This window comes from Agelaius tricolor, unplaced genomic scaffold, assembly GCF_023055355.1.
Source record: "Agelaius tricolor isolate 1412-34295 unplaced genomic scaffold, bAgeTri1.0.p SCAF_29, whole genome shotgun sequence".
NCBI classification, from domain to species: Eukaryota; Metazoa; Chordata; class Aves; order Passeriformes; family Icteridae; genus Agelaius; species Agelaius tricolor.
Window position 1 is genome coordinate 8,422,935 of NW_027269289.1, and position 27,066 is coordinate 8,450,000.

At 54.4% G+C, this 27,066-nt stretch overlaps 1 protein-coding gene across 4 annotated transcripts in view; it reads left to right on the plus strand.

Moving 5' to 3' along the window:
- Positions 1-27,066, plus strand: part of ZBTB16 (zinc finger and BTB domain containing 16) — a 54,312-nt gene that overhangs the window by 3,836 nt on the left and 23,410 nt on the right. For all 4 annotated transcript variants that reach the window (XM_071449546.1, XM_071449547.1, XM_071449545.1 and 1 more), the window contains exon 3: positions 23,133-23,230. In XM_071449546.1, coding sequence (XP_071305647.1) covers positions 23,133-23,230 — 98 coding nt within the window. The remainder of the gene's footprint in view (positions 1-23,132; positions 23,231-27,066) is intronic.

Consider the following 27,066-nt stretch of genomic DNA (forward strand, 5'->3'; position numbering starts at 1 on the left):
GAGCCTGGCCCGGCTGTCCAGCACGGCAGCCCCTATTTCACAGCGCCTGCCCGGGCTCAGCCTGCTTTGACAGCCGCGGCTGCAGCCGTAGCTTATTTCTCACTTATTCATGATCTTAACGTGAGGGCTGGGCGCACGCCATGCTCCGCGGGGCTCGGGGTCTGCCTGGAGCATGCAGCTCGGCACTGGCCCCTGCCAGTGGAGCCTTAGAGGCAGTTGTTGAAGCCAGCACCAAACTCTGTTTGTCTGTTCCTGCTTTCTGACCGATTACCTGGCGCTGGCAAACTTTGCAGGGTTAGCCAAATCCTTTGAGCCGTGTTTAAACTGATCTGTAAGACCGTCCGTGTTGAAAGGCATTGGGTAACAGTCCAATGAACTCACTCCCCGGCCCCCAAAGTCTAAATCCCAGGCGGTTTGTGTGTAGACAGGGTCTCATGTGGCTTTTTTATAGTGTTTGCTTTCTAATACGTTGTGAGAATTACCATTTGGGGAGGATTTGTGGGATCCTATTGTATTCATGGAGCTGTTAAACAGCATCTGCGCTGGGCTGGGATCTGCAGCTCTGCCGGAGCAGCTCTGGTGGCAGCTGCACTGTGCTGGCTGCGGGCTCCTCTTCTCTCCGCTGCCGGGTGGTGAGGGGCCGGGGGTCTGCGCTGGGGCCTGGGCAGCACCTCCCCAGCGCTGGAGGGGGCAGGATGTGCCGGGGGCAGCACGCTGTCACTCGCTGACTCTCGCTGACCTCCTTCTGCCGTGCTCTCGCTGCTGTGGTTTTGCTTTCCGACCCCGATGCGAGGCGGAGGTGCCCGATCAGAGCCGTTCCCAGCTGCGCTGAGCTGGGGGCCAGGGCCAGGGGGCAGGGGCAGGGCTACCTCACTGTTCCATGGGGCGTTTGGCTGGCAGTGCCACGGCTTCCACGTGCCAAGCCCCAGCAGGTGACAGAGCCCGAAGCCACCCAGCACCAGTGCCACTCATTCTGCATGCCGAGCCTGTTTGCAGAGCACAGGCAGCCCATGCATATGGCAGGGCTGTTTGTTTACACACACACATGCCTATAGAAGTGTAAACATATATGTTTATAGTCTTGGAGCCTTCTGAGTGTTGTTCCTGTCTTCATTAGTATGGGAAGCACGTGCAGGAAAAAGGAGAGCAGAGGGTTGGGCTGGCCTGGCCTCAGCAAGCACAGGGGGCCACTGGCTCTGGGTGACAGACAGTGCCCGAGGGACGGTCATCTGCCCTGGCCCAGTGTGGTAACACAAATCCTTGGCCTCATGGCAGCATTGCCTGTGCCCTGTCATACCCAGGAGCACTGAGCTCTGACCTTTGGGGGGCAAAGTGGCCACAAGCCTGGGCACTGCCTCTGATCAGGGTTTTCAGGTCCCTGAACCCACTGGCTGCTGCATGATCCATTTTCTTTCTCCCTTACCAGGCTTATGATTTTGACTAATTGAGTGTAGATTGAGTCGTCGAGTCTTTAATTTTTTTTTATAAAAGATTTCCTTCTGGGTTCAGCAAAGTTCAAACTTAATCTAATGTTAGTATTGATCGTCACTTCTAATTGCAGACAAAAAAGCCATAGTTCAGTGGCCCTTTTGGGGGCTGTTTTGTGACGGAACACCTCCAAGCTGTAAGGTGAGAGCTGTGCCGAGCTGCCAGCTGAGCCTGGCATAGTTTGTCACTGGGAAGGTAAACACCTTAAAACTTGAAAAAAAACGAAACCGTGTCTTTTATAAAGTGATAGCGACTGGGAAGGCTGCCAGTGGGGATGTGATCCCATACCCTTCATTTATGGCACAGCCGAGGACCCCAAGCCAGTGGGGGACTCTGCCCAGGAGTTCCCTGCGGCTGCGGGCAGCGCGTGCGTCCCTGCGCGATGGAGGCGCTGGGCTGGAGAGAAAAGGGGCTCTCCTGGTGAGGGTGGTCAGTGCTCCTCCTGGGGCGATTTGGGTGGAAGGTGCTTGTCCTCACTGTCATGTGGGGGGATGTACCTTGGGGAAAGCTTCCATTCCGGCTGTCAGGTCTGTTCTGCATTTTGAGGTTCCATGGCTGAGCTGGCAGCTGAAGATGTGTGTGCGCCAATGGGGGGTTTAAGGGCAAGGGTAAGGAGGCTCGCTGTACCCCAGTGGCTGCTGGCCAGCCACTGTACCCCAAACTCCAGATTTGTGCCCTCTTTTCCCATTGAAGGACAGAAAAGCAGTGTATCTGCCTGTCTGCTACCAGCAGCACCAGAGTTCAGGGCCAGGGATCGATGCTCCCACAGTCTGAAATGCTCCTGTTTGGGAAAACTGCAGCTTCCCATGGGGATCCAGCCTTTGGCTCTTCCTCTGGCAGCCTCACCTCCCCTCTCTCCACCTGGATTAGCTGAGCGTTGTACTGCTAATGCCATTAGGCACGTTGGCACTGCTCGGCATGTCACAGTGAGAAACAGATGCAGTGTACCATTAAAGCAATAAACGTGATAAATTGGATCCCAAGTGCTTTGTGAGATGTTATTAGTGTTAATTTCAGTAGCCGAATACAGTAGTTGTTTTTTATTTTATTTTAACCATTTGTCAATTTATGTTCCACTGCAGTTTAACTTTTAAAAAAGGAAAAATTGAAAGCAAGCAGGGGAGGGAAGGAAAAGCCAGGGCAGCAGCCCCCCAAACTCTGCCCATGATTACTTCCAGAGTTGGAGGATGACCTGGCAGCTCTTGTTTCTTGCTGATGGGCCTTATTAGCGGCACCTGGCATCATAAGGGGCTAATGGAAACCAGCGCTGCCGCAGCCGGGCCGCGGCGCAGGGCAGCCGGGCGAGGAAGCTCTGATTAGCTTTATGGGCAGGGGGACGTGCCCCGCTCAGGAAATGAATGTTGCAGCTAAGGTCCACTGCGCTGACCCCGAGCGTGTAACCTGTGAGCGCTGGCCGAGACCCCGCGCAGGATGCTTGGGATTTCGGGGGCTCTCTGGTTCTTGTCATGGGCAGAGGGGGAATACAACGTGGTATGTTGCAGCCTTGAACTTTTGATTTATTCAGTGGGTGACTTAACCATTTCCATACTCAGCTCCGAGTGTGGAGGGAGAAAAGCCCCCTTTGGTTTCCACATAATTCCATCCATTATTCTGCATCAGTTTAGTTATGCATGCACTGCATTTGAAAGGGAAACTCTGAGGTTCCCATCAGAAAACACCTATTTCTGTGTATTTTTTGTTTGTTTGTTTGTTTGTTTGTTTCCCCCTGCCCAGTGAAACTCTGGTTTCTCCTGGCCATGATGCCTGGTGCTTCTGACACCTTGCAGAGGGACATCCAGGGGTGTGATGGGGTCATTGCCTGCTCTCTGCCCCTTCCCCAGCACCACTCCGTTCCCAGGGACCAGGACCCCATTGGCTGCGGGGTTGGGACCCCAGTGCATGAAACCTGCCACACTGGGGGCACTTGGGTGGCTTTTCCCCAGAGCTGGCTGTTGCTGCACAGCTCGATGAGATTTGCAGAGTACCCCCAGTCCTGGTTATACCTCGTACTGTGCCGTTGGTTACAATGCCTTTGCAGCTGTACAGAGGGCCCCTCAGAGAGCCTGAGCTGGCTCAGGGGTGACTCTGCCACCCTTTCTTCCTTTCTCTGTGGACCATGGGAGTGGTGCAGAGCAGCCTGGGCTCTTGGTGACGGAGCATTCCTGCAGCCTTCCCTGCTTCTGTGGGATGTTGGCTCTTTAGTTACACCAGTCTGTAAATCTGTTTTCCTTGGATAGAGTAAAATGATCTGCATTTTCCTTTTTGCCTGCAATTAGCAAGATTTTTCTTTTATTCCCCCCCTGCCCCCCTTGACAGCTTCAAGAGAGGCTTTAAATGAGTAATTACTAAATATTTCCCGGCAGCCAAACACGGGGCCATGGCATCTCCTGTTGCAAAAGTGAAAAATATTTCTGTTTGCAGTTAATTTTAGTGGCAGGCAGATCATGTTAACTGGGTGTAATTGCTTCCAGATATGGCAGAGGGTTTTGTGTGTTGGGATGAAGGGTCTGGTAAGTGCTCACTTCCTGTGTAAATTAGCCTATTCCATTCATTCCTCCTCACCCGGCAGTCCTGGCTTGTGTCACTCTGCCGGTGAGGGGTTCTTCTCCCCAGCCTGGCTCAGCACTTTATGGTGGGATCAGTCCTTTTTGCAGGGCATCGCTCCCTCCTCTGCTGGAAGGGATCTGCATCCCACTCTGCAGCCAGTGAGTGACCTGGACAGAGCTTGGCGTGCACACTGGTCCTGGTAGAGTTTGGTGGTGTGACAGGTACCAGCTGAAACAGGGAGGGTGGCACAAAGGGAATTTCAGACAGGATATCATATTAGCAACAGGGAAAGGTTCTTGCATCGTTTGGAATAAATGCAGACATGGCAGGGGAGTCTGTGTGTGGCCAGACACCTTTTTCACGTTGGCTGATGAGTTTCCAGTGCAGTCGTGACATCTACTTGTGTTCCCAGGCTCAAGCCCAGTTTCTCAGAGCTGCTGTGGGGTGTTGAGGAGCATCACCTCTGTGTCCCTTCTGGATAATCTTTATCCAGGCTGAGGCGTGCCTGAACCCCTTGGTTTCGGTGTGGAACGCGCTGGTTCGCGGTGCCAGCGCTCTGGGAAACTTCTGTGCTGACAGCAGAGCAGCAGGTACCTTTGGAAGAGCACCAGGGCCGTTGGACCACGTCATCTGCAAGAGGTCGATTCCTCTTTTTGGCAAGAGGTCACTCTGCATCTGAAGGAGGGAGTGTTGCCCTAGAATCGGGGTTGCGGGAGCGAGCCTTTGTGGCCCAGGCTTACGCGCTGGCCAGGGGCCAGGGCCGCCCGGATCATTTTCGCTGTAGTGTTCTTAACTGATTTTAAGTAGATTATGGTTGGATACGCGCCCTGCTGTGCTGGTTCAGGTTTCCATCGGCCTTGGTTGTCTCATTGCTGTTTTATTGGCACGTTGTTTAGCAAACAAGCTGGCAGTGTGCGATTGAGGAAAAGCCTCTCCACGTAGGCACATAGCGCAGAGCCCGGCTAGAGCCGGCCGGCCGCCATAAATCAGCGTTAAACACCGTGCTTTGTTCGGGTGTCAGCGCGGAGATGGGCTCTTATCGGCGTGTATCAGCCGCGCTGATAACCCCGCTCGCTCGCTCGCTCAGCGGAGCGCTCTGTGCGCCCGCACGGCGCAGCCCCAAGGCGCAGCCCTGCTGCAGAGCATGCACCTCTATGCAGCTGCAGCTTGGGCCGGGGCAAGGGGCTTGCTGTCACCTTGGTGACCTACAGAGAAGGGAAACTGAGCATAAAAACAAAGAGAAACTCAAGAAACCCCCAGCCCCAAGCAGCAGGCCATGTCCATCGCCAGACCTGGGGACGTGTTTTAGTGGTGGGTTTGGCAGTGCTGGGGAACTGTTGGTCTCAGTGCTGTCAGAGGTCTTTCCCAACCTTTGTGATTCCTGAACACCGGCCCTGCCAGAGTTCAAGGAGCATTTGGACAATGCTCTCAGGCACATGGTGGGGTTTTGGGGGCTGTCCTGTGCAGTGCCAGTAGCTGGATGTTGATGATCCTTTTGAGTTCAGGATATTCTGTGATTCTATGATTTCCACACCAGGTACTGCACCAGTTACAACCCACATGTGGTTTTCCACTCCATCGTAACTACTGAATGTGCTTTTATGCTTTTGCCACTGAGTCTGGGGATGGTGCTGGACTCCACATGCTTTGCCCTTGGTCACCTTCCCTCATTCTCATCTCCATGGAGTATTTATAGTAAATCATATTAGAAAGGAGTGCTAAGGAGGAAGCGTGATTCATCCTGCTTGAAACCACCACTGACATAAATAAAGGCAAAGCACTTACTACGTGTTTTTTATTATGGTATTTAGGGACAGGTTGTACTAATTTTGGCGTGCATAGAGTAAACCCAGGAAGGCTATGACTCCAAGAAATCCAGTTTCACCACAGCACAGGCTTTGTTTTTAAAAAACTCAACCAAAATCCAGCCAGCCTTCTTGAAGGTGCATGTGCATGGCAGCACAAGGCTTTTGGGGCAGCTCGTTGCCTTCCAGATTTCACTGGCAGTGTCTTTGGCTGTTCCATTGGTTTCTCAGGGCTTTGCTGTCATGCAGGAACAGAGATGGCTGTGAGCTCAGGAATCACCTTTACCTGTGAGGGTGATAAGGCTCTGGCACAGGTTCCCAGAGCAGCTGTGGCTGCCCCATCCCTGGAAGTGTCCTAGGCCAGGCTGGGTGGGGCTTGGAGCAGCCTGGGATAGTGGAAGGTGTCCCTGCCCAGGGCAGAGGGTTGAAATGGGCTGAGCTTTAAGGTCCCTCCCAATCTAAGCCATTCTGTTGTCGCAGGTCTGGAATAGGATGTGCAAACTGTAGCAGAAAAGGCTCCCTGTTGAGGGGACGCACAGAGAGGATGTGCAGGGGGTGCTGGGTGCAGAGAGACTCTGCCAATGGCTCTCGGGCTGTGTGAGCTGGGCTGCCAGCGCGCGGCACAGGCAGCGTGGGGACGGATCTTATCAGGGCCGGGCACGGGCTGCGGTCACGGCCGGCTGCACGGCGCACGTGAGCGGCCTGTGCGTGGGAGAGATAAGGGAGAGCGTTGTGTGCCTGGCTGGCTCTGCACCCACGGCACCCACAGCACTGTGCCCCTGGCAGTGTCTCACTGGCCCTGCACCCATGGCACCCACAGCTGCACCGAGCCCCTGGCAGCGCCTGCCTGGCCCTGCACCCACAGCACCCACAGCACTGTGCCCCTGGCAGCACCCACTGCTCAGCCCCACTGCGGTACCGCTGGCCCCACGGCACCGGGGAGGGTCCCTGGTGGTCAGGGCACGGCACAGAGCCACCAGCCCACACACCAGGGCCCCTTTCTGCGAAACAGCCCCGTGCTCAGAACTGAAACCCTCTGCACCTCCCGCCCACCTCCCCCCCTCCAGGGTGTTCTGCTGTTTGTACCAGGAACGAGGTGATTTCCTCTTCTCTTTCTTCCTTCCCCCTGTTCGTAGAAAAGACCCCAAGTGCTGAGCACAGGGCAGGGCACTCCTGCGGGTAAGAGCGGTGACCAGAGGTGCTTGTCACACGTGAAGCCTCTTTGGGCAGCTCTGCCCACACTGCCCTTGCCTTCTCTTGCATGAGCTGAATTGGTGGGAGCCAGCATGTGCAATGAAACTGGCAGAAAACCTGCTTCCCTGTAGCAGGAATCATCTTAAGAACATTTTAACTTGGATGAAAAACTTCCCAGTGGAAGAAAAGTGAAAAGCAATTGGTTTTGCATCCCAGGTTCCTGTCTTCTCCTTGGGTGAGGGATGGGGAAGTGCTATCCTGACTTTGTCATGCCTCCCCCATCCTTTCAGTTCATCATCACCCTAGCTGAAGGGCAGCATTTGGTTGGGGTTTTTTGGGGGAATTTGGGATTTGCATTTCTGGGGCTGTGGGGAAGATTGCATGTAGGGCAGGGCTGCAGGAAATGGGTGTTGTGGTGGGAACTGGGCCACTGGCAGCTCCCAGCCTGCAGGGTGCTGAGTCAGCAGTTCCTGAGAGTGGGGCAGCACCGGGGCTGCCAGGGGATGCCCCCAGACTGCCTGTGGGATTCCCCCAGCCCAACCCTGCCCACGGATCTGGGGAGGGACACTGGCATCTCAGGATGCAGAGGCAAGCATCTGTATTGATTTCTGGCTTCTCTGACCCTTTAGCTGGAGGCAGCTCTTCCCTCAGCGTTGAACCAAATGTAACTTAGAGCAGTGCAGAAATGTTTATCATCCTTCCCTTGCAGCAGTGAGCACTGCCCAATGCATTATTTAGCAGGGTGGGCTCTGTGGCAGGCTGCCCTGGAGCAGGGGCCATGACTGCCAGCACATGGGTGCTGGGGCCCCTTGTGGGTTGTGTGCTAAGGGTGCAGGCATTGCTGGGAGGAGACCTTACAGTGGACCTTGCACTGGGAGAGAGACCAGTCCAGCTCTGCCTGGCCAGAAGATGGGAAGGGGATGGCAGAAGAGGGAACCATGGTGCTGGGGGCTGAGTGAGGGGTCACAGAGATGGGCATCTCCTGAGGATGACACTCAGGATGCTTTTCACCTTCTCCCATGGTGCCGTTGCCGCATGGTGGGGCACCAAAGGCTGGGCCAGCGGCACCCGCAGGCAGCTGTGCCACATCCTCCTCTGGCTGGCGGTGGGGAACAGCTCGCTCCCTCATTAGCACCTTTGTTGCCAAGTGAACGAAGCGGCCGTGCACGCGAGCTTCCTGCCAGCATCCGTGTGTCGGGGAAGGGCCCTTCCATCGGCACCGCCACTGCATGCGGTGCTGCGGCGTGCAGCCACGGAGGGCAAGGAGGTGCCAGAGCCACCCCGGCCGTGGTGCTCCTGCTCTGGGAGAGCAGAATGTGCTCTGGGGACATGGGGACTGTGTGCTCCAGGGGCCCAGGAACCGTGGCTCTGCTGCTCCCCATGCCCCAGGCAGCCCAGCACTGCCTCAGCAAAGCGCTGATTTACCGTGCGCCCGTGCCGGTCATCCTCCAGGTGCCACCGCTGTCACCTGTTGCACCGGGGGCTGCTGCTGAGGCAGCCCTTCTGCTCCGGTCTGCAGCGAGTGTATTTTCAATTACCTCTGGTCACCTCTCACATGGCGTCTGCCCTGGCTGTCTGGGTCAGACATGAGTTAGCTGCAAGTGTCACCGTGTTAAAGGGAATAACCGCGTCGCCTTCGAAGGGATGGTAACGATGGATGTTAATGCCTGTGGAACGACAGCCTGTGGCAGCACTCATTAAACAAGACTCCATTTGGATTGCCAGATCCCTCTGATTCTTCCTGCATTATCTTCTGCCTCATCCTGGCTCTGCATCCTGGCATTGGGGTTTTATTATTTTATAGGAGCTGTAATGTTCAGGCTGTGCCACGTGGTCAATGCGCTCTCCCCACCATCCTCCTCCTCCTCCTCAGGGTGCTCTTCAGCAGTGAAGAGAGAACTATTTGGTGGCTGGAGCATGTGGAGGCTCCTGCCTCCAGATGTGTTTTGCAGCCAGAATATCCCATGTTTAGGGGTGTTTGTTGGAAAATCCATAATATTTGTACTAACGAGAGATCGTTTTATCATTTTCAGTGTCTGTTGCTGGTTACATTTCCCTGTGTGTATAAACTTTGCCTTTTCCTTAATAAATAATGCCAGGAAAATGAAGGTGAAAAGCATTATGACTGTGTGGGCACAGAGATGGGGCTGTCCCTGCACTGCTGCCTGTCCCAGCCCAGCTCTGGAGTGGCCAGGCAGTCCCAAAAGGGCGTGCAGAGCAGCCTGGATGCAGCCCCAGCTGCTGACATTTCCAGTGCAGCACTGAGCTGCCCACGGGGAGGACCAGCTGGGGAGCAGGAATGGTGCTGAGCATCATTTTCACCCGACATATTATTGCTCTTGCAAGAGCAGGTTTGAAATCTATTTAACTTTTCAGTGCCCTGTACCCCTTTAAACGTTTCCCCTTTAAACGTTTCCAGTGTGCTCTCGCTGATGGGTTACCTTTTCTTTCCCCTTGGGCTATAATTAGTGTCCTTTACACAGAATTGCCTTAGAATTGGATTTGAAGAAGATAAGAATCAAATTACCAGTATTTATCTTGTAAATTCCAAAAGTTCTACTGAGAGGTACTGTACAAGAAGGATTTTTAAAATATTGTGCCCTGAAAACACCAACCTCCCGTGGATCCCAGGATTCTCCTGAGGGTCACATCTGCAAAATACCTTTGGATGCAGAACAGGGAAAGGAGGGAGACAGGATGGTTCTGTCCCCACCAGAACCCTGCTGATGGGCTGGGGAGACAGCAAAACACCTCCCCAGGCAGGTGGAGGTGCTGAGTCAGGGCGAGGATCTCCCCTCTCAGTGGGTGACTGGATTCAGGCTGGGAGCATTGTCCCAGGCTGGGCTTTGGTTTTGGCTGTCACATCTGGTCCTGTCTAGGCTGGAGAGGAGAAGCCTTTGAAATGCCACCCCTCTCCCATTTTTCCAGGCTCCCACTTGGGGTCCCTCCCCACTCTGACAGGCAGTTCTCAGATGGTGAGGCAAGTTGAGCACCAGAAAGGGATGAAGGTAATTTTGGTGGGCTCTGTTTTGACACAAATTAAGCATCTGAATTTAAATGAAGGAGATGGAGAGCCCAGGCAGCTAAGACTATATTTCCATAGTATAAGCAGTTGCAGAAGAAGATTAATGGCATCTGTGTAAACACTCCATCACAGCAGCAAGGGGCTGGGGTTTTTTTAATAGTTAGAAAATACTAAGGATGGCTGGAGGCAGGAGACACCGTGCTTCCCTTCTCCTCACACCTTCCACCTCCCCGTCCATCCCACAGTAAATATTCCAGCCAGCCTCAGCCCCACTCTCCCTTCTCGCAGTAAATTACATATTAAAGTAGCCTGGTAACTGAGCACCGGTTGCTGCGCGATAAGCTCCGGGAAATCGATATGTTTGCCATGTGCCTGCTTGTTTATGACACCTGCCTGCCGAGCAGTTGAGCAATGCTCCACGGGCCCGGGCTGCACTCACGGGAGGGGCTGCAGCAGCACCAAAGCATTTTTTTGCTTCCCAAGGGAGAGATATTGCCCAGAGCTGCCTGGCAGCATCCTGCCAGGGGTAAAATAACAGCAGCGATGATCTTTGGTGATGCAGAGCAGGGGAAGCAGGTAGGATCAGAGTGTGGGTCACAGCTTCATCCATTTTTGGGGCTTCTCCCAGCCCCTGCAAAGGTTTCTGCTCTGGTTCCATTTCTCACCTGCATGGGTAGGTGTGGGAGCAGAGCCCAGGCGTTTAAACACTCATTTTGTGCACCCGGCGCAGGGAGGCAGCTGCCCACTCACAGAGCTTTGTGGGTGAGGTTGGCATCTCCAGAGCTCTGTGCCATGAGCTACGAGGCAGGCACTGTGCATTCCCCAGAGTGACACACAGGACCCGTTGGCTGCTCGGGATGTGCCCCAACCCCTCAGTTGGTGAGCAGCCAGCCCAGCTCAGTTCATGAACAGGGATAGCCCTGGCTTGAGAAAACTCTTCCCCTTCTCAGCCCAAGAGTGCTTTGGGTGCTTTGCCTGGGAAAGGGTGGGTGCCTGCTCATGTGCACCAGTGGGACTTTGGGGTGGGAGCTGACATTTTTTCTGAAATCCCAACTCAGCAAGCTGCAGTAATTGACCTTTTGACCCAGATATGAAGTTGGAAGGTAAAAGATACAGCTTGCAAGTTTTTTATAAAACTGTTGACCTCTCACAAGATTAACTCAGAGATAATAGTAATTATCAACAGCTTATGGTGGATCCAATCGATGGTGAACATTACCTCCTGCCTAAAACTGAAGGTCGGTGTTTTACTGCAGCAGAGATAACTGCCACGGGTGTTCACACTGCCATCAGCCATAAAACCTCCCTGTGCAGAGGAAACCCCTGAATGGAGCCTGTGTGGCTCCTGTGGGAAAACAGATCCATGGGATGGGTCAGTGCAGTGCCCAGGCATGGGGTTTGGGGATGCTGAATGCTTCAGGACAGAGCAAACAGCCTCCCTGCACTGTGCTGGCACAGCAGGACAGTGGCTCCCATGGGATATTTGGATGAGGAGAGTGGGCAAGGAGAGGCAGCACCCTGCTCCAAAGAGACACGTCCTCTTCCCTAGCTTTTGATTGTGTGCTTTCACTTTTTATGTACGAAAGATTGTCCATTTAATTAACTAGAGAATGCAATTTCAAAACCACTAATGCTTTACACATGACAGCTTTTAAAACACAAGTGGTGTTTCAGTCCTGCACCACACTCCCTCTGCCTCTTCTGGGTTGTTTTGGAGACAGACATTCCCTCCCAGCCCACCCTGATTCTTGAACAGGATTTGAACTGATTTGGGGTGTTTGATCCTGGCTTTGCCTTGTCTGTGCCTGGGCTGGCAGGAGCCTCCATAAGCAACAGCAGCTCTTCCCTCCATGTCCTTGTCTTTCCCTGGGTGTCACCTGTTAATCTCCAGCCAGCTGTACTGTGAGCTGGAGCATCTTTTCTCTGGCACTGGTGAGCAGGCTTCATTTCTGTTCCTCAAGCCATGGTTTATTTTTTTACCTTTTTTTGGTAGAGCTGGTTTCTAATGGATGCGCTTCTGTGCACACCCTCACTTTTGACCCCTTACCTGAAACACCCTTCAGCCTTTCCAGGTTCTTTAGTTTCTACCAGGCATCTTTAAGCTGTCCTAAATGGATAAGGTGGGGTGCAGATGCTGCAAAGCTGGCCAAGTGGCTGCAGCATGGTCAGTCCAGGCAGCTTATCCAAGATCTGCCCACCCTTGCTGGTGTGGGACCCCAGGGTGCTCTCTCTCTCTGCAGCCCCACCCAGCGCATGGATGGGCCCCAGGGCCAACTCCCCTCACTGCCCTGACTATCCAGGGGAGTTGCAGGTGGCTCTGGGGAAACCCCCGATTTTCCCTCCCACGTGCCTTCCCCAGCCTGGCACAGGGAAATCGGGTGGGAACCTGCAGGCAAGGCGCTGCATTTGTTGTTAAAAACTTGCTTGCACCATCCCCCCCCCTTTTTTCCTCTCTTTTTTTTTGTAGCTTAGAAACCTCTCTTTGTGGCAGAAGGCTGGGAGGGTTTGAATGCCACATCCCGGCGTAGGAGGTTGACTGGGACCATACGGCTTTATCATTCATTAATTCCTGTGCTCATTCATCCCCCTATTTAAAGTTCTCTGTAAAGACGGGAGCTACAGATGGTCTTTTGGTACCCGCTTTAGCCGTCAGCCCTCAGCCCCGACAAAGGGGTACAGAGGGAGCAGCAGAGTGTACAAAATATTTCCAACCATTAGAAATCGAGGTCTCATTCACTGGCAGCTCCTGTTTTGAAAGCGAATTTATGCAAGAGCATCATAACCGTTGAGCCAGAGCGTGGCCAGGAGTGGGGCTGCTCGGAGGGGCATCATCAGCTGCTTTTGCCTGTGGTAATTTGGTGCCAGGTCACTGTTCCCAGTTTTATTTAGGAATTTATTACTGTTACGACACCAACATCACACTGGGTGCGGGAGGCAATGTCCAGAGTGTGCCTGGCAGGGATGCTGTGCCTCAGGGATCCCAGGGCAGCTCGTGCTGCCTGGTGGTTTGTCCTTGCTGTTTGCTGGCACAGCAGCCACCACATTCCCAGCACATTGAGGTTTTATGTGTGGTGACAATGGTGTGCTGGGGCTGCAGTGCTGGCAGTGACACCCGTGACACCTCTGCCTGCCCACGCCCCAGTTGCCACACGTGTTTCAAGTCCCACAGGGGATGCTCAGGGCTCCCACTGTCCCGGTGTTTTTGCCCTCAGGAAAGGTTTGCAGGAAGGCACTAGGGCTGTGGGGATGCTGGCACACAAGGGGGTGGCAATTACACCCCTTGACAGAGGAGGAATTGCCAATGTCGTGGAGATTGTGGAGTGCTGGGGCACACAGGGGACATTTCCTTAACAAACAGACTGGCTGGCTGCTGCCAAGGGGGCTCCAGACCTGATCCTGGGCACAGAATTCACTGGCATGAGCCATCCTTTCTTCAGGAAAGTCGGGACCAAAAGTTTTCTCATGGAAAAACCAAATTCTGCGATCTCGTTTTTGCACATGCTGTGCTTAAATATTAACACCAATTGAGCAAATTGCCTTTTAACTGCCTTTATTTGCTTTCATTAACGGTATAATTTAAAAGCTCCCGAATTTGCATGGAACCTGTTGTGCATGTTGGGGAGGGGAGTGAGGCTGCTCATAAATGAATTAATGGTGAGCAAGGCTCCTTGGGGAGGTCCCACGGTGCCAGGATGGCTCAGCAACGCCCGGCCTCGGGACGCCGCGTACTTTTGGCCGGGGCCAGGGGGAGTGGAGCGTGTTGTCAGTGCTGGCGTCCCGCTCGGAGCTTGGCTCGCCAGGAAGGTATTTATTTATTTTTCAGCAAAACACGTTGTACACTGAGCAAAGCTAATTATGGACAGCTGAGGCAGCGTCTTCTTGTCGGTGCACTGGCACTGGAACCAGTGCAGGAGGGTAAAACTGCAGGGGAAGCTGCCGGTGCCGTGCCCCTGCTGCTGTCCCCGGTGCAGGGCCCTGCAGAGCCAGCAGCATCTGCCCACACAGCTCTACCATGAGGTGACAGCTCCAGCGTGGCTCCAGCTCGCTCCCTCGGCGCAGATGTTCGTGTGGCTTTGGGAGCAGAGCCAGCTCGGACACGGCACATGCAGCGCGGTCCCGCGTGCTGCACCATGCAGTGCTGACAGCTCTGCTCAGGCTGGGCGAGCTCCTTTGACGCTTCCCATTTCCATAGTCTCTCCCAAAAATACGTGTTTTCCAAGGGGGATTGTGCAGTTGGATGGGCAGCAGTGACCCCGGTCCCTGAGCTGCCGAGGTGCTTCCCTTGCTGCCACCTCCTCTTCCTTGGGGCTCCCCAAAACCTGGTGCAGTGCAGATACGTTAATTTTCTGCCTTGACAAGGTGCATAATGTTCACTTCCCAACTTGTAATTGGGAATAATTAGCTCTTTGTCCTCCCTGGGAACTCCTGAGGAGGCGGCATAGACCTGGGCAAAGGCAGCGGCGCTGGCGGAGGACGGGAGGAGCCCAGTCCGGGGCTGTGAGAAGCATCTGGGGAATCCATGTGGAGCACGGCATTCCCAGCCTGTCCGAGGGCATCTCTCCTGGCGGAGAAGGACTGTGTAACAGCCCAGCGTTACAGTTTCATTAATCAAAGACACTTCCACTGCCCCCGTACAGCAACACGGCTGCTGCGCCTGTCCCTCGCTGACAGCTCCCTAATTCATCTTCTCAGGGAAGGGGGATGCGCTGCTGCTCCCCACTCGCACTGCCAGTGCTGAGGCCATCGCCCGTTCTCCTTCCCAAACTTTTGAAGCCCAGCCAGCCCAGCATGAGGAATACTTTGGGAGACTCTCTGGAAGCCCGTGAGCACAGGGCAGGCAATGTGCTCAGAGCAAAGGCAAGACAAGACCCGTGGCTGGACTCCTGCATGCTTGGGGTTCTGCCATCCCCTCTCCAAGGGAGGTGTCTCTGCCCATCCCCAAAATACAAGCATAAAACCCCAGTGTGTGCCAGGCAGTCACATCCCAGGAGCTCAAACCAGCCCTCCAGAAAGGCACGTGACAATGCACAGATCCAGGCGGTGGCAGGTTGGAATTGGGCATCCTTAATTCCAGCTACAAAAACACAATGTTTTGGAGTTGCTAATAATAAGAAAGTGTTTTCATCAAAGCTTTATTCGTCTGTGTGCTGACATCTGGAGAGCCAAGATAGATATTTTCCTTAAGACTGTATTTCCAAGCCATGAGCTCTTCCCTGGCTGTTAATTAATCCTTTGTAGTTTAGCGACTGATGAAATCATGACTCTATGAAATTTTAATCCTTGCGCTGTATAGGCACAGCCGACATTATCAGAGGACCCCAGGTGTGTGCTTGAAATTAGTTTGTTGAATCTCTTGCATATTTGATTACCTTATAAAACTCCTCAGGATCTAGGCTGCTCATGGGAGCAGTGGCAGCGTTTCTCTGTGGTTTGTGCCCGTTCCCTGTGCAGTTCCCAGGCGGGTGAACCAGGGCAGAAACCAGGGAGGCACCAGGGAGGGGGCAGCAGCATCGTCAGCATCTCCATAGGGAGGTGAGGGGTGGGAGGCACGTCTCCCTCATGGAACAGAGCAGCCAAGCTCTGGATGGATTCCATCTGGCACCTGGGGGCTGTTCCTACTCCCTGAAGAGGAGCTCAGTGCGGGGAAGAAGCTCCTGGGCCCATCCCAGTTCATCCCTGCAGCAGCTCTGGGGTACCACCCTGTTCCTGATGCATGTCCAGCCTTAGCCCTGTGGCCAGGTCATCAAAGAGAGTGGAAATTAAAACAAAATTCCCTCTACCCTAAAATTCTCCCCCTCATTTAGATTTCTCTGTGCTCCAGCACCCCAATAGCATATCCACTTTCCCCTGTCTCCCTGCTTTTGGCTCTGTGAGACTTTTGCCCTTTCCTTGGGGCTTCAGGAGCTGCAGGCTCCCCCTTCCCTGGGGAGCAGCAGGATTCTGCCTGGACCATCCCAGGACTGTTGTCTCTGGAAAGCATCTGATGCATGATGCCGAATCCTTTTCCTGTGTCACAGAATCCCAAAATGGCTTGGATTGTCAGGGCCCTTAAAGCTCATCCAGATCCAGCCCCCTGCCATGGACAGGGACATCCTCCACCAGCCCAGGCTGCTCAGAGCCAGGTGTCCCAACCATCCTGAAGGTCGGCAGGAAGGAGTGGCCGAGGCCAGCACTTTGCTGGTGCTCCAATGGCACACGTGCTGCTACGGAAACCAGATGATGAATATATTTTTAAACTTGGAATCTGTGAACCGCTTATTATTTCTGAATTAGGAATCAAAACATCTGCATAATCACGCCACTGCTGCAGCAGATGTACTCAGCGAGAAGGTCACTTTGCTGTTTTGTGGAGATCTCGTGTGACTCAAGAGCAGCAGCTCTACCGATGCCTCTGACACCCGTGTCACAGATCTCATGTGATTCCAGAGCAGCAGCTCCCCTGTGTCACAGATCTCTTGTGATTCCAGAGCAGCAGCCCCCCTGCTCTCCTGACTCCTGTGACACCCGTGTCAGGTCAGCTCAGCGCCGTGCCCAGCGCAGCCCGGGGCCGAGGCCGCCCAGCACAGCTCCTCTTGCAGCGCTCAGCACGTCACTGTCACCAGATGCCCCAAGAACAGGGACAATGATTTTGGAGGGCCATTAGCGCCGGTTATTCCCAGCAGGGCCGCGTGCATCGCCACGCGTTAACCCCTCGGTGACGGTGGGGGATCGTGGAACCGTTCACATCAGTCTCCAGCGTCCCAGTGGTGCAGCAGAGGTGCAGGGCCGATCCCGGGGCTGGCAGAAGCTGCTGACACCCGGTGCCATCACTCAGTGCACTTTCAGTAAATTGTGCAGTGCTGCATTCTCAATCCCCTTCTGAAAGCTGCAGATTCACCCACCTCTGGACCTGTGGCAGCTTCTGTGCCCCCCGGTCCTGCTGTGATGGACAGGGGAAGCTTCCCACTGCAGCTGCATCTAAGGGGTGCAGCTGATGGTTTCCCATCTGTGCTTGTCCCACCTCTTGCAAACCCATGGGCCCTCTTGCTTGGGGGTCTGGGACACAACAAAGGGAATGTTCACATGGATAAAGCTCTCTCCTGGGGAGTTCCATTCAATAATGAGTATTGAACACAGATCTGAAACCAGGGCCTTGGAATACGTTATAAAAAAAACCATCTGTATGCTGCCCTTTTTGCTGTGGGCAGTTTGTCTTGTCTTTTCCCAACCCATGGAGCTAGCAGCATCGTTCCAGTGGGATGCTGGAGCACCGGATGGGAGATGCTGCCGCACGTGCTTGGCCCAGGTCAGCAGCAAATTTTGAGAGTCGCTGCCCTTTGGCAGCATTTGCTCACATTTGTTGTGGACAGGCTCTAAAAAAGATTGGAATTGTATGTTGGGTGTTTGTGGCCTGGTTCTTGTCAGGTAAGGCAGGACAGCAGGATCCTTTCCTTGGCTTTTTTCAAAGGGGAAGTGTTGGCATCATGTGGAATGATGTCACTCCGCAGCATCTGGTTTGAACTCATAAATTAGCTCATGGTAGGTATAAATATTGTACAGGCAGGGAATTTCAGTGCTCTCTATTGATAGCTGTCCCCTCCCCCTGGTTGGTTGTTTGGGGTTTTTTATATTAAATCATTCAGAAATAGTAAAATCTTTATTTCCAGCTTCTGTAAGATTTATTTATTTGTTTGTTTATATTTAGCAGCAGTGGTGGTTTGAGGGCAGGCTTTTGGTTGGTTTTTTTTCCTTCTTCTTAATTTATTAAAGTGAAAGGAAGGTCTCAGCTCCCTTCCCCCTTCCCGGTGCCCTTAATAGCTCTCCCTGCTATTTTAATCCTCGGGGCTGGGAGCTGAGGGCAGAGCAGTGACTGCAGGAGCTGAGCCACCAGGACCATGGCCCGATCCGGTATCATCACCAAGTGTTGTAAATAGCCACATCAGGGGGAGAATCACCCTCTTGGCAGCTCAGGTGTGATGCTGGTGTCGAAGGGTGGAGAATGTGGGGTTTGCAGCCACTTGGTGTCCGCTGACCTTGGCTTCCTGCTCTGTCCCCACTGGAAATGAGATCTGGCACCACTGCCTTAATCTTGATAAAATAGATCAGGGATGAATCAATTTCATATCGATTTACCTGGGCAAGGGAGACACCGGGGGAAAGGGGGTGGCAGGGAGGATTTTTGGGGAATGCAAAGTGGCGCTGGTCCCATTTTGGCTGCCCAGTGTTCAGGGCATCGTGTCTGGCTGGTGGCTGCCCCTCTAGCAGGGCACCTCTGTGATGGCCCAGTGTAAATAAAATCAGAAGGCTCCCATAAAACTCCCTTATTGCTGCGGCACAAAGTTAGAACCACTGGAGGTTTGTGCTCCCTGGCACTCGTGTGCAGCAATGAATATTTTATAGGAAAGGAAATACTTAGTGTCTGAATCTTTTTATAGCTCTGACACTCCCATGGGTGTGAGTTGCCCCTTGCACCCGCACCTTTTGCCAGCACTCACGGGGCTGAGCCCCTGCAGCATCCCCTGCCCCACAGCATCCTCTGGTCCCACTGCCCACAGCACCTGCCAGCCCCACACCCCACAGGACCCCTGTCCCATTGCATGGCATTCCTGGGAGATGCAGGGGAACAAACCAGGGAAATGCAGCAGGAAGGATGGGGGAGATTAGTGGGTTGAGGATCTTGATCTGATGCTTGGGCATTGAGAGATGCAGCAAAACCACTGTGGAAGTCCCAAGTACAGATTTCTGTAGGGACAGGACACTCACATGTGTTTTTGCCTGGCTTTGGACTTGTCAGGACTCTGCTGTTTTGCTTGTGTCGTGCAGCCTCCCAATTCCCCCTCTGTGTTTTGTGTCCAAAACATGGATCAGGCAGGATCCATGGGCAGGGATGTGCAAGCCCCTGCAGCCGTGGATCTCCCATGCCAGGCTGTTCCAGCCCCACGCTGCTCCAGGCTTTGTCTTGGGGCTCGCTGCTCCAACAGGTACCGAGTGATCCTCAGCTGCGCTGGTGCCTTTCCTCAGCAGCAAGGGGCTCTTGCCTTCCCTCGGTAGCCGGCCGCCCTGCCAAGCTGTGCCCTGGCCCGGAGATGACAAAGTGCCCTTTAGTTAATTGCAGAACGGATCGCCTGGAGTTAAAAGTTCTGATTTATATGACTATGGCTCTAACTGCTCAATAACATGGGCCCGTAATCTACTTTCATTTCAAACAGAAGGGTGATTTATGGGGCAGCATGCCGCTTTAGCTCAGAAATGAGGTGTTCAACATATGCTCTGTTGACATAAATTTGGAATTTATCGCTCCTGTCAAAACTGCCTGTTGGACAAAGGTGCGCATTAAGGCAATAAATGGCTTGGAATAGTTTTCTGTCAAATTTCCTAACCATTGTATTCACTCTGTTTGAGGGGAAAAATACACACTTAAAAGTAATCAAGCAGCCAAGAGCCATGTGTCTTTTTCAGCACGGAGGGAGGGGAGGGGGTGTCCCCTGCTTCCCAAAAGGGGTGGTGGGGAGGGGCTGGGATACAAGAGTTCCTTGAGTAAAGAGAGCAGAGGCTGTTTTAGGCGGGGTTTTAAGCGGGCAGAGCAGAGATTTTTGCTTGTGGTGGCATGGGACACTTGCAGTGGTCTTTAGGTACCAGGACTGCACCCGTGCCCATGCCCAGTATGCTCCACCCAACTCCTGCACCCTGCGAGGCTCTGCCAAGCCTCTGCATCCCTGAGCACTGGTCAGCGGCGTTTGCCACCGAGCCTGGCCTTTTCACACAAAGCACCCTGTGGGGAAAACTCATAATTTTTACACCACGCAGTCTCGCTGGAGTCGCCGTCCCTTTGAAGTGCTTTTTGTGGGGCATTTACAGGCCTTTTTAATTACCGGCAGCTTGCGAGGGGCCAGCCTCTCGCCCGGCTTTTGTTTGCCGGGGCTGGGCGGGGAGGGGGGATCGCTGGGCTTGCATTCCGCCTGGAGAGCCCCTTGCCAAAGCCCTGGGCTGGGGCTCACTGGGGAGGGTAGGATCCAGGCCTGGGACTCTGTGCCACAAGCATCCTTGTTGCCCTGGGCATCCTCATCGCCCTGGGCCACCCTCTGTGCCGGAGCATCCTCGAGTGATATCTCATCACCTGGAGGCTTTGGCTGACTTTGCTTCCATGCACTTCAAGTGAGACATTGTGTAGGAGCTAGAGGAAAACCTTCTTTTTACAAAAAAGGCACTTTTCCCATTTGCGTCTGCTCTCCATCCCATGGGCTCCTTCTTGGCTGATGTGCTTGTAGGGACCTTGCAGGAGAAGGAGCACAGTTGCAGCCTCATATCAGAATATTAAAACATGGTTTATCTTTTGGCACAGACTTTGGGCAGCACTGGCATGTATTTTAACGCCCTTCACTCCCCCACCCCCTCTTTCTGGAGGCACAACTTCAGAAGCACATATTGATCTTTCCCCTCAGATCTTAACAGCCCGAGCAGCCGTAATACCTTGCTTACATCTGCCAGGTTTTTGTGCAGTTTTGCAACATCTCCTTAATCCGGCAAGCAGAAATAGAACGTTTCAATCATATTTCGCTACCGGGAAATGGAGCAGATAAAGCTCTTTAAGACCTTGTTGAAAGGGACCATGCAAGATGGCGAGTGATAAGAACGTCCTAGAAGCAGGCGCCGAGCGGAAAACTTTTGTTGCTGCTGAAATTTGTTGATGGAGATATTGCAACTAAATTACTCTTTGAGCACCCCTGTGCCCCATTGAAACAATGCAGAGAGGATGTGATTTGGGGACGTGGTAGCACCCTGGGCAGTGGCAGGTGGATTTCCAGGGCACTGTGACACCAGTGGGGTTGGGGGTCTCCTCATTTCCTTATTTCCCCTCTCTGTGCTGGGAAAATGGGAGAAGAGGTTGTGCTAGCCATAGGCTTGGGAGATGCAGAGGAAGGAAGCTTGTCCTTCTGTTTCTCTGTTTCTTGAGACTTGCTTAAAACAACCCCAAACCTCCATGTTTTACTTGAACTAATTAACCACTTAGACTGTAATTCAGGGAAAAGGTGTTCTGGCCTCAGAAGGGGCAGTGTGGACCCACAGCATGACGTGGGTCTTCCTAACAAAGTGGTTTTAGCCCAGTGTTAAGAGCAGGAGTGAGCACAGCCCAAGCCAGGGAGTGTGACAGGCATGTCCCAAATTAAAAATGCAAAATGAGAAGGTTGTCACTTATTGAGCTGCTCGTTGGCAGCGGAGCCCTGTCAGGAGGCTGGTGTTTTATTTATTTTTGCAAGGCGGATAAATCCTTTGGATTGTAAACCTTCTTGGCCTGAATTCGTGCATGACTCCTAATCCTCTGCTATGACACAGTGAATTCAGGACAAGCCTGATTAATAATTACATTATACAGCAAAGTTGAGAGTTGAAACCAGCTCCTGCTCCTTCCCTCTCCCCTCTGCTCTGCAGCGTTCACTCACTGCTGGACATCAGGAGGTCTTCTCCTGCTCCAACTCTTCTCATGCTGCTATTCAGTATCCTGCAAGGTGGGATGTGGGGCTGGCAGCCAGGGAACGAGCTCCTGAGCCCCATGGGGCAGGGGTGGCTTGGGGCTCTGGGCTCTCTGCAGCAGTGAGGGCTGATCCTGCTTGGAGTCAGAGCAGCAGCTGCTTTGCTCCAATAAAACTTACACATCAGGGGAAGTACAGCAGGAGCTCACAGGCACATGGTCCTCACAAGCCTGCACAGCTGGGGCTGAGCCCTCCCACGAGAGGGTCCACATCCAGCCCTGGAAAGGACCATTCCTGTTTTGTCTTTGGCAACAAGGCAATAGAAATCCTCTCGTCCTGCTGCGGCACAATGATAAATGGTGGCTGCGAGCAGAGGTCAGCCCACAGCTATGGGCTGTGTTACTCCTCAACACACACAAATACTTCTCTGTTTACAGCATCCGATGTTGAAACTTTGCACGTGCTGCTGTCCTGAGTCCTCCCCAGCCACAGGTCTGAGCAGCTCAGGGTGACCGAGGGCTGGCGGGCAGCGGCCCATGCATTTGGGGCTCAGGGGCACTGATCAGCTGGCTGCCCAGCACAGAGCCAGGTGGCTTTGCAGAGTCTGTTTATCACCAATGGAGGTGGCGAAATAAAGCACCGAGCCCCCATTCCACATGTTCTGGGCATTGTGTCCCTCCGTGCCCCCTTAGCAGCAGAGGCTGCTGTGGGGACCGAGCCTCAGGGTGCTCCCCGCTGGGTGGTGGGGGCTGAGCAATGGTTGGTCCCCAAGGGGAGGGGAAATGGGTCTGGGGGGATGCCAGGGGCAGCAGCAATGTCTTGGGAAGGAAATGGGATTGGGTTGGTGTTTTCAAGCTTGGACAGTGCTCCTTTAACACTGCCTCCTCTAAAGGTCATTCCACTTGGTCCAGAGCTTGGTCACCCAAAGGTGGAGCATCGAGGTCTTCAGAGCAAGGAATGGGCAATAATGCAGAGTCTGGCCACCGTGGCACCCGTTGCTGTGATCAGTGCCTGTGGGCAGTGCCCTGGGCAGAAAGGCCCCTCCTGGCAGGATGTGGGGGATGCTCAGCCCCCTGTGGGGGGGAGGCACAGTCGGAGGTTGTGCAATGCAGCCTGGGCGTAGCTCGCTGTGTACCTGGGGCTGCCAGGAAACGGTGAGTGGCATGTTTCCTGTTTGCGAGCTGGTGGCTGTGTTTGTTGCTTGTGATTTGTGTCATGCTGAATTTGGATGGAAATTGGGATTTGGTTAGAAATGCACACAAACAACCTCTTAAAGTGGTCGGGGTTTTTTTTGGAGTACAGTGCCTTTTTCAAAAGCACTCAGAACATGGGGAAGGAGTTTGCCAACACAGATTTTGCCTTAACTCCAGATTTCAGAATTATCAAGTTTATTAAAAGACTCCAACAATAGCAACAATGACAAACACTGGTGGGGACAGGGTTGTCTCCTCAGTGCTGGGGAGTCACGTGGGACCCCCCATCCGTGCCCTCCCTGTAGTGTTTCTGAAGCCAGCACTGACTCTGGGCAATGTGTGGGCTGCAGGAAGCACCAGGCAGTTTCTCGGTGTTGTTTTGGGTCACTTCCCCCCATCTCAGGACTCACCCCTCTTTGTTCTCCCCTAGGAAGCTGCACAGTGGGATGAAGACGTACGGATGCGAGCTGTGCGGGAAGCGGTTCCTGGACAGCTTGCGGCTGCGAATGCACTTACTGGCTCACTCAGGTGGGTGGGGAGGGGCTGTGGGCTGGGGACGGGGGGTTGCTCTGTCTGTCCGCCCAGGGATGCTGTGGCTGCCCAGCTCACACGTCTCCTCTACAGCAGACACGTGCGGAGCCGGCTGCACCCTTCCCCGGGCAGCACATTGCAAACTTGTTCTCCAGTGCCCAGTAATTTGATTTATTTAAATTTTCTTTTTTGGAGTTTGTATTCAGTTCCTTAATTGTGGAAATATTTTCCAGACTAAGCAGCTTGGAATAACAAACTCTACATGCCACGCAGCTACTCATGGTCAGCCCTGCTTGTAGCGTGAGCATTGTTTCCACCTCGGGCCCCCACCGCAGGTTCGTTAGCAAAACTGCAGAATTAGGCGTTCTCTGACTAATGAATCCAAGTAGCAGGTTCACAGGCTGCAAGGCCTTTAATTAAATAGATAGGGGAGGGCTGGAGCGCTGCACTGGAGGGAAGACTTGTGCTCTGCAGGTCCATGTCAGCTGATGTTCCCCTTGGGGGTGCAGTCCTGGCACAACTGGGGGTCTGATGTGGGGACCTGGCGACAGCCAGGGGACCCCTGGACCCCAGCACCGTCAGGAGTCCTTGTCCTCCTGCTCCGAGGACAGATCTCTGGGGGGTGGCAGGTACTGTAGCCACAGATCTGTTTGCACCTAGCTTGGCAGTGAAGCTGTATTCTATTTTAAATGCTGTTACACACTTTTATCTATATTTTACCTGTTCTCATTTTTTCTTCCCCACTTCCTCTTTTTCCTGGGGCAGGAGGGCACTTTGTCTGTCCAATTGCTGCTTTCTGTCAATAGTCCTGACCCCATTCCCATCCCACTATTTTTTGGGCCAGGCCCAGCTCCTCAGGGTGCCTGCAGACAGCAGCAGGTTGCTGGGGAGGTCCCTGGGATGCTGGAACCCCCGAGTGCTGGAGTTCAGGATGCTGGTCCCCCCGGACCGGGGCTGAGGGTGCCGCTCCCCCAGCAGTGGCACGCAGGGCTTGTGTTTGTTATGGTCGTGCTGGCTCACAGCCTGTCCCTGGCAGGCAGCCAGCTTTGTGGGTACAGTATGTACAGTGAACGCTGAGCCAAGCTTGTCATCGCACAGGATTAATTTTTTATTTTTTTTTTAAATCCGGCAGGGACTGGGGGGGTGGGGAGAGCTCTGCCTCGAGCTCACAAACAGCCGCTGTGAATTCCAGCGCTGTTATTTATTAAAGCAGGAGACCTTTGCACCTCTTCCCTCGCCTCCCCCCGCCACCAGCCCTGGACACAGGGAGGTTATGCTGGAGCGGTGCAGGGCTCATGTTCAGCTCTGAAGGCAGCTTTGCCTCCACACCAGTGGACCCTGTGTTTAACTGGGAGTTTGCAGTGGGATGGCTTGTGCCCCCTGGCACCCTTCTCCACCCGCAGTGCCAAAGGGTTTAAGGGGGTTAACATCTGCAGCTTCCCCATCCAGGTGTTGATGGGCTATGGTAAAGGTTCCTACTGAGGACCTGGTTGGGGACCAGCCCTGGGGGGCTGTGGTGCTCTGTGGCAGGCTGGGCTGAGCACACAGCACTCTTGTGCCACAGCCTTGCAGGTGCAGGGTAAATACTGGGCCCCATGTTGACTCTCAGTATAAAGTGTAAATGTAAAGCCTTTAATGCCATGCAGAGTCTTTCCCTACCTGCTGCCCGCACTGCTGGCAGACAAACTCTCAGGGATCTCTGAGGCTGACATGGAGAGTTGCCTTTCTCCCAGAAAAGCAAATTGTCAGCAAAGGTGAGGTGGGAGACCCAGCTTGTTGGTTCTGTGGTTCAGAGCACCACTGGTTTGACCAGGGAGGCTGATCCCAGCACTGCTGCTCCCTCAGTTGCATCCTTGCCAGAGCTGATGCTCAGTGGGTGCTCATTCTCAGCCTGGGATGCTGGTTACTCAGCACCTGCTGTGAGCTGTGTTTGTTCCCCAGGACAGGTAGGAAAGGGGGTTTCTGTCTGTCCCCACTTGCTTTGCCTCTCCATCCAGCAGAAATGGCTGCTGTGGAGATGCCTGTGCTGCCCTTCTCCACTCTGGGCTGGGAACGGTGGGAACAGCCAACAGTGTGCAGGGATGCTCATGGGCAGCGTGGGGAACACACAGGCAGCAGCCCTGCAGACCCCTGCCCTGTTGCTTCACACCCTCCCTCCCACCCAAACACACTCCGTCATCATCAGGAGAGGCAGAAGAAAGCCCCAAGGTCCTACTGGGGGATGGACGAGCTGTCCAGGGAGCAGGGGCTACCAGGGGAGTGGGGTCCACGTGCTGGTAGGGATGGATGGCACCTCAGACAGAAGGGGACGGCACATCCACACCCCACCCTTGCCTCTGTCTGCCAGTGGAAGGAGAGGGGGCTCATCCCGGGCCATCCATCCCCAGCGAGCATCGCCTGGTCCCCCGGCGGGTGGGCTGTGCAGGCTCTGCGGGGCTGTGCACGCTCTGCGGGGCTCTGCAGGGCTCTGCAGGGCTCTGCGGGGCTGTGCGGGCTGTGCGGGCTGTGCGGGGCTGTGCGGGGCTGTGCGGGGCTGTGCGGGGCTGTGCGGGCTCTGCGGGGCTGTGCGGGGCTGTGCGGGCTGTGCGGGCTGTGCGGGGCTGTGCGGGGCTGTGCGGGCTCTGCGGGGCTGTGCGGGCTGTGCGGGCTGTGCGGGGCTGTGCGGGGCTGTGCAGGCTGTGCGGGCTCTGCGGGGCTGTGCGGGCTCTGTGGGGCTGTGCGGGGCTGTGCGGGCTCTGCGGGGCTCTGCAGGCTGTGCGGGCTGTGCGGGCTGTGCGGGGCTGTGCGGGGCTGTGCAGGCTCTGCGGGGCTCTGCGGGGCTCTGCAGGCTGTGCGGGCTGTGCGGGGCTGTGCACGCTCTGCGGGGCTGTGCACGCTCTGCGGGGCTGTATGGGCTCTGCGGGGCTCTGCAGGGCTCTGCGGGGCTGTGCGGGGCTGTACGGGGCTGTGCGGGCTGAGCGTGGTCCCCTGGCCCCGGCCGGTCCCGCGGCGCTCCCTGGGGACGCCGCCGCCCCCCCGCCCCGGCTGGCCGGCGTCCCGCGCTCGGTCCCGGGTGATGTCAGCGGCCTGCCGGCAGGTCTGGATGTTCTGCCAGCGTTCCCGCGTTTATGATCATCCGCAGATGTGCATCCAAGAACACACTGTACCCACAGCAGAAATTAATGCAGGCTTGACTGCCGGCCAAGCCGCGCACACGGGGGAGAGGAAGAAAGAAAACAAAAACTGTTTAATGCTGTTTATAAATTATACACTGGCTGATGAAAAATACATTTCTCTTAGCCCCCACCCCTCCCCTCCCCATCCTCCCTGCCTCAAGAGCCTGAACTGAGACCAGAAAATTATGGTTTGCTTTTTAGCTCCTGTTTTGGCCGGGTTCCTGGACCTGGCCGCTGGGTTGAAGCCAGCTTCTTGCTTCTCCCCGCCTTCACCTGATGAAATACGTTTATTTTTCACCCACCGTCTCTCACCACTCCCTTGGTTTGGCTGCCCCTTGTTATTGACATTATTGACATTATTGACGTTATTGGTGTCATTGAAAGTGGGGCGCAGAGCAGGGTGCCAGGACCCCTCACACACACCCAACGCATCCCGTGTCCGTCCATCCCTCTGGTTCCCTCACGATGTCCGTGGCCATCACTGCCCACCTGCTTTCTGCTGGAGGGGGGAAACTTCCCAAACTTCCCCCCAGGTGGTGGTGCTGGAGACCCCCCTCACTTGGGCTGGGCGGCAAACGGGGCAGGAGCCCCCCCGTCCCTGCCCAGCCCTCCCCGCACGCTCGCCAGCCATTTACGCAGCTTTTGTGTTGTTTTTAATACCGCTAATGTTTATCATTT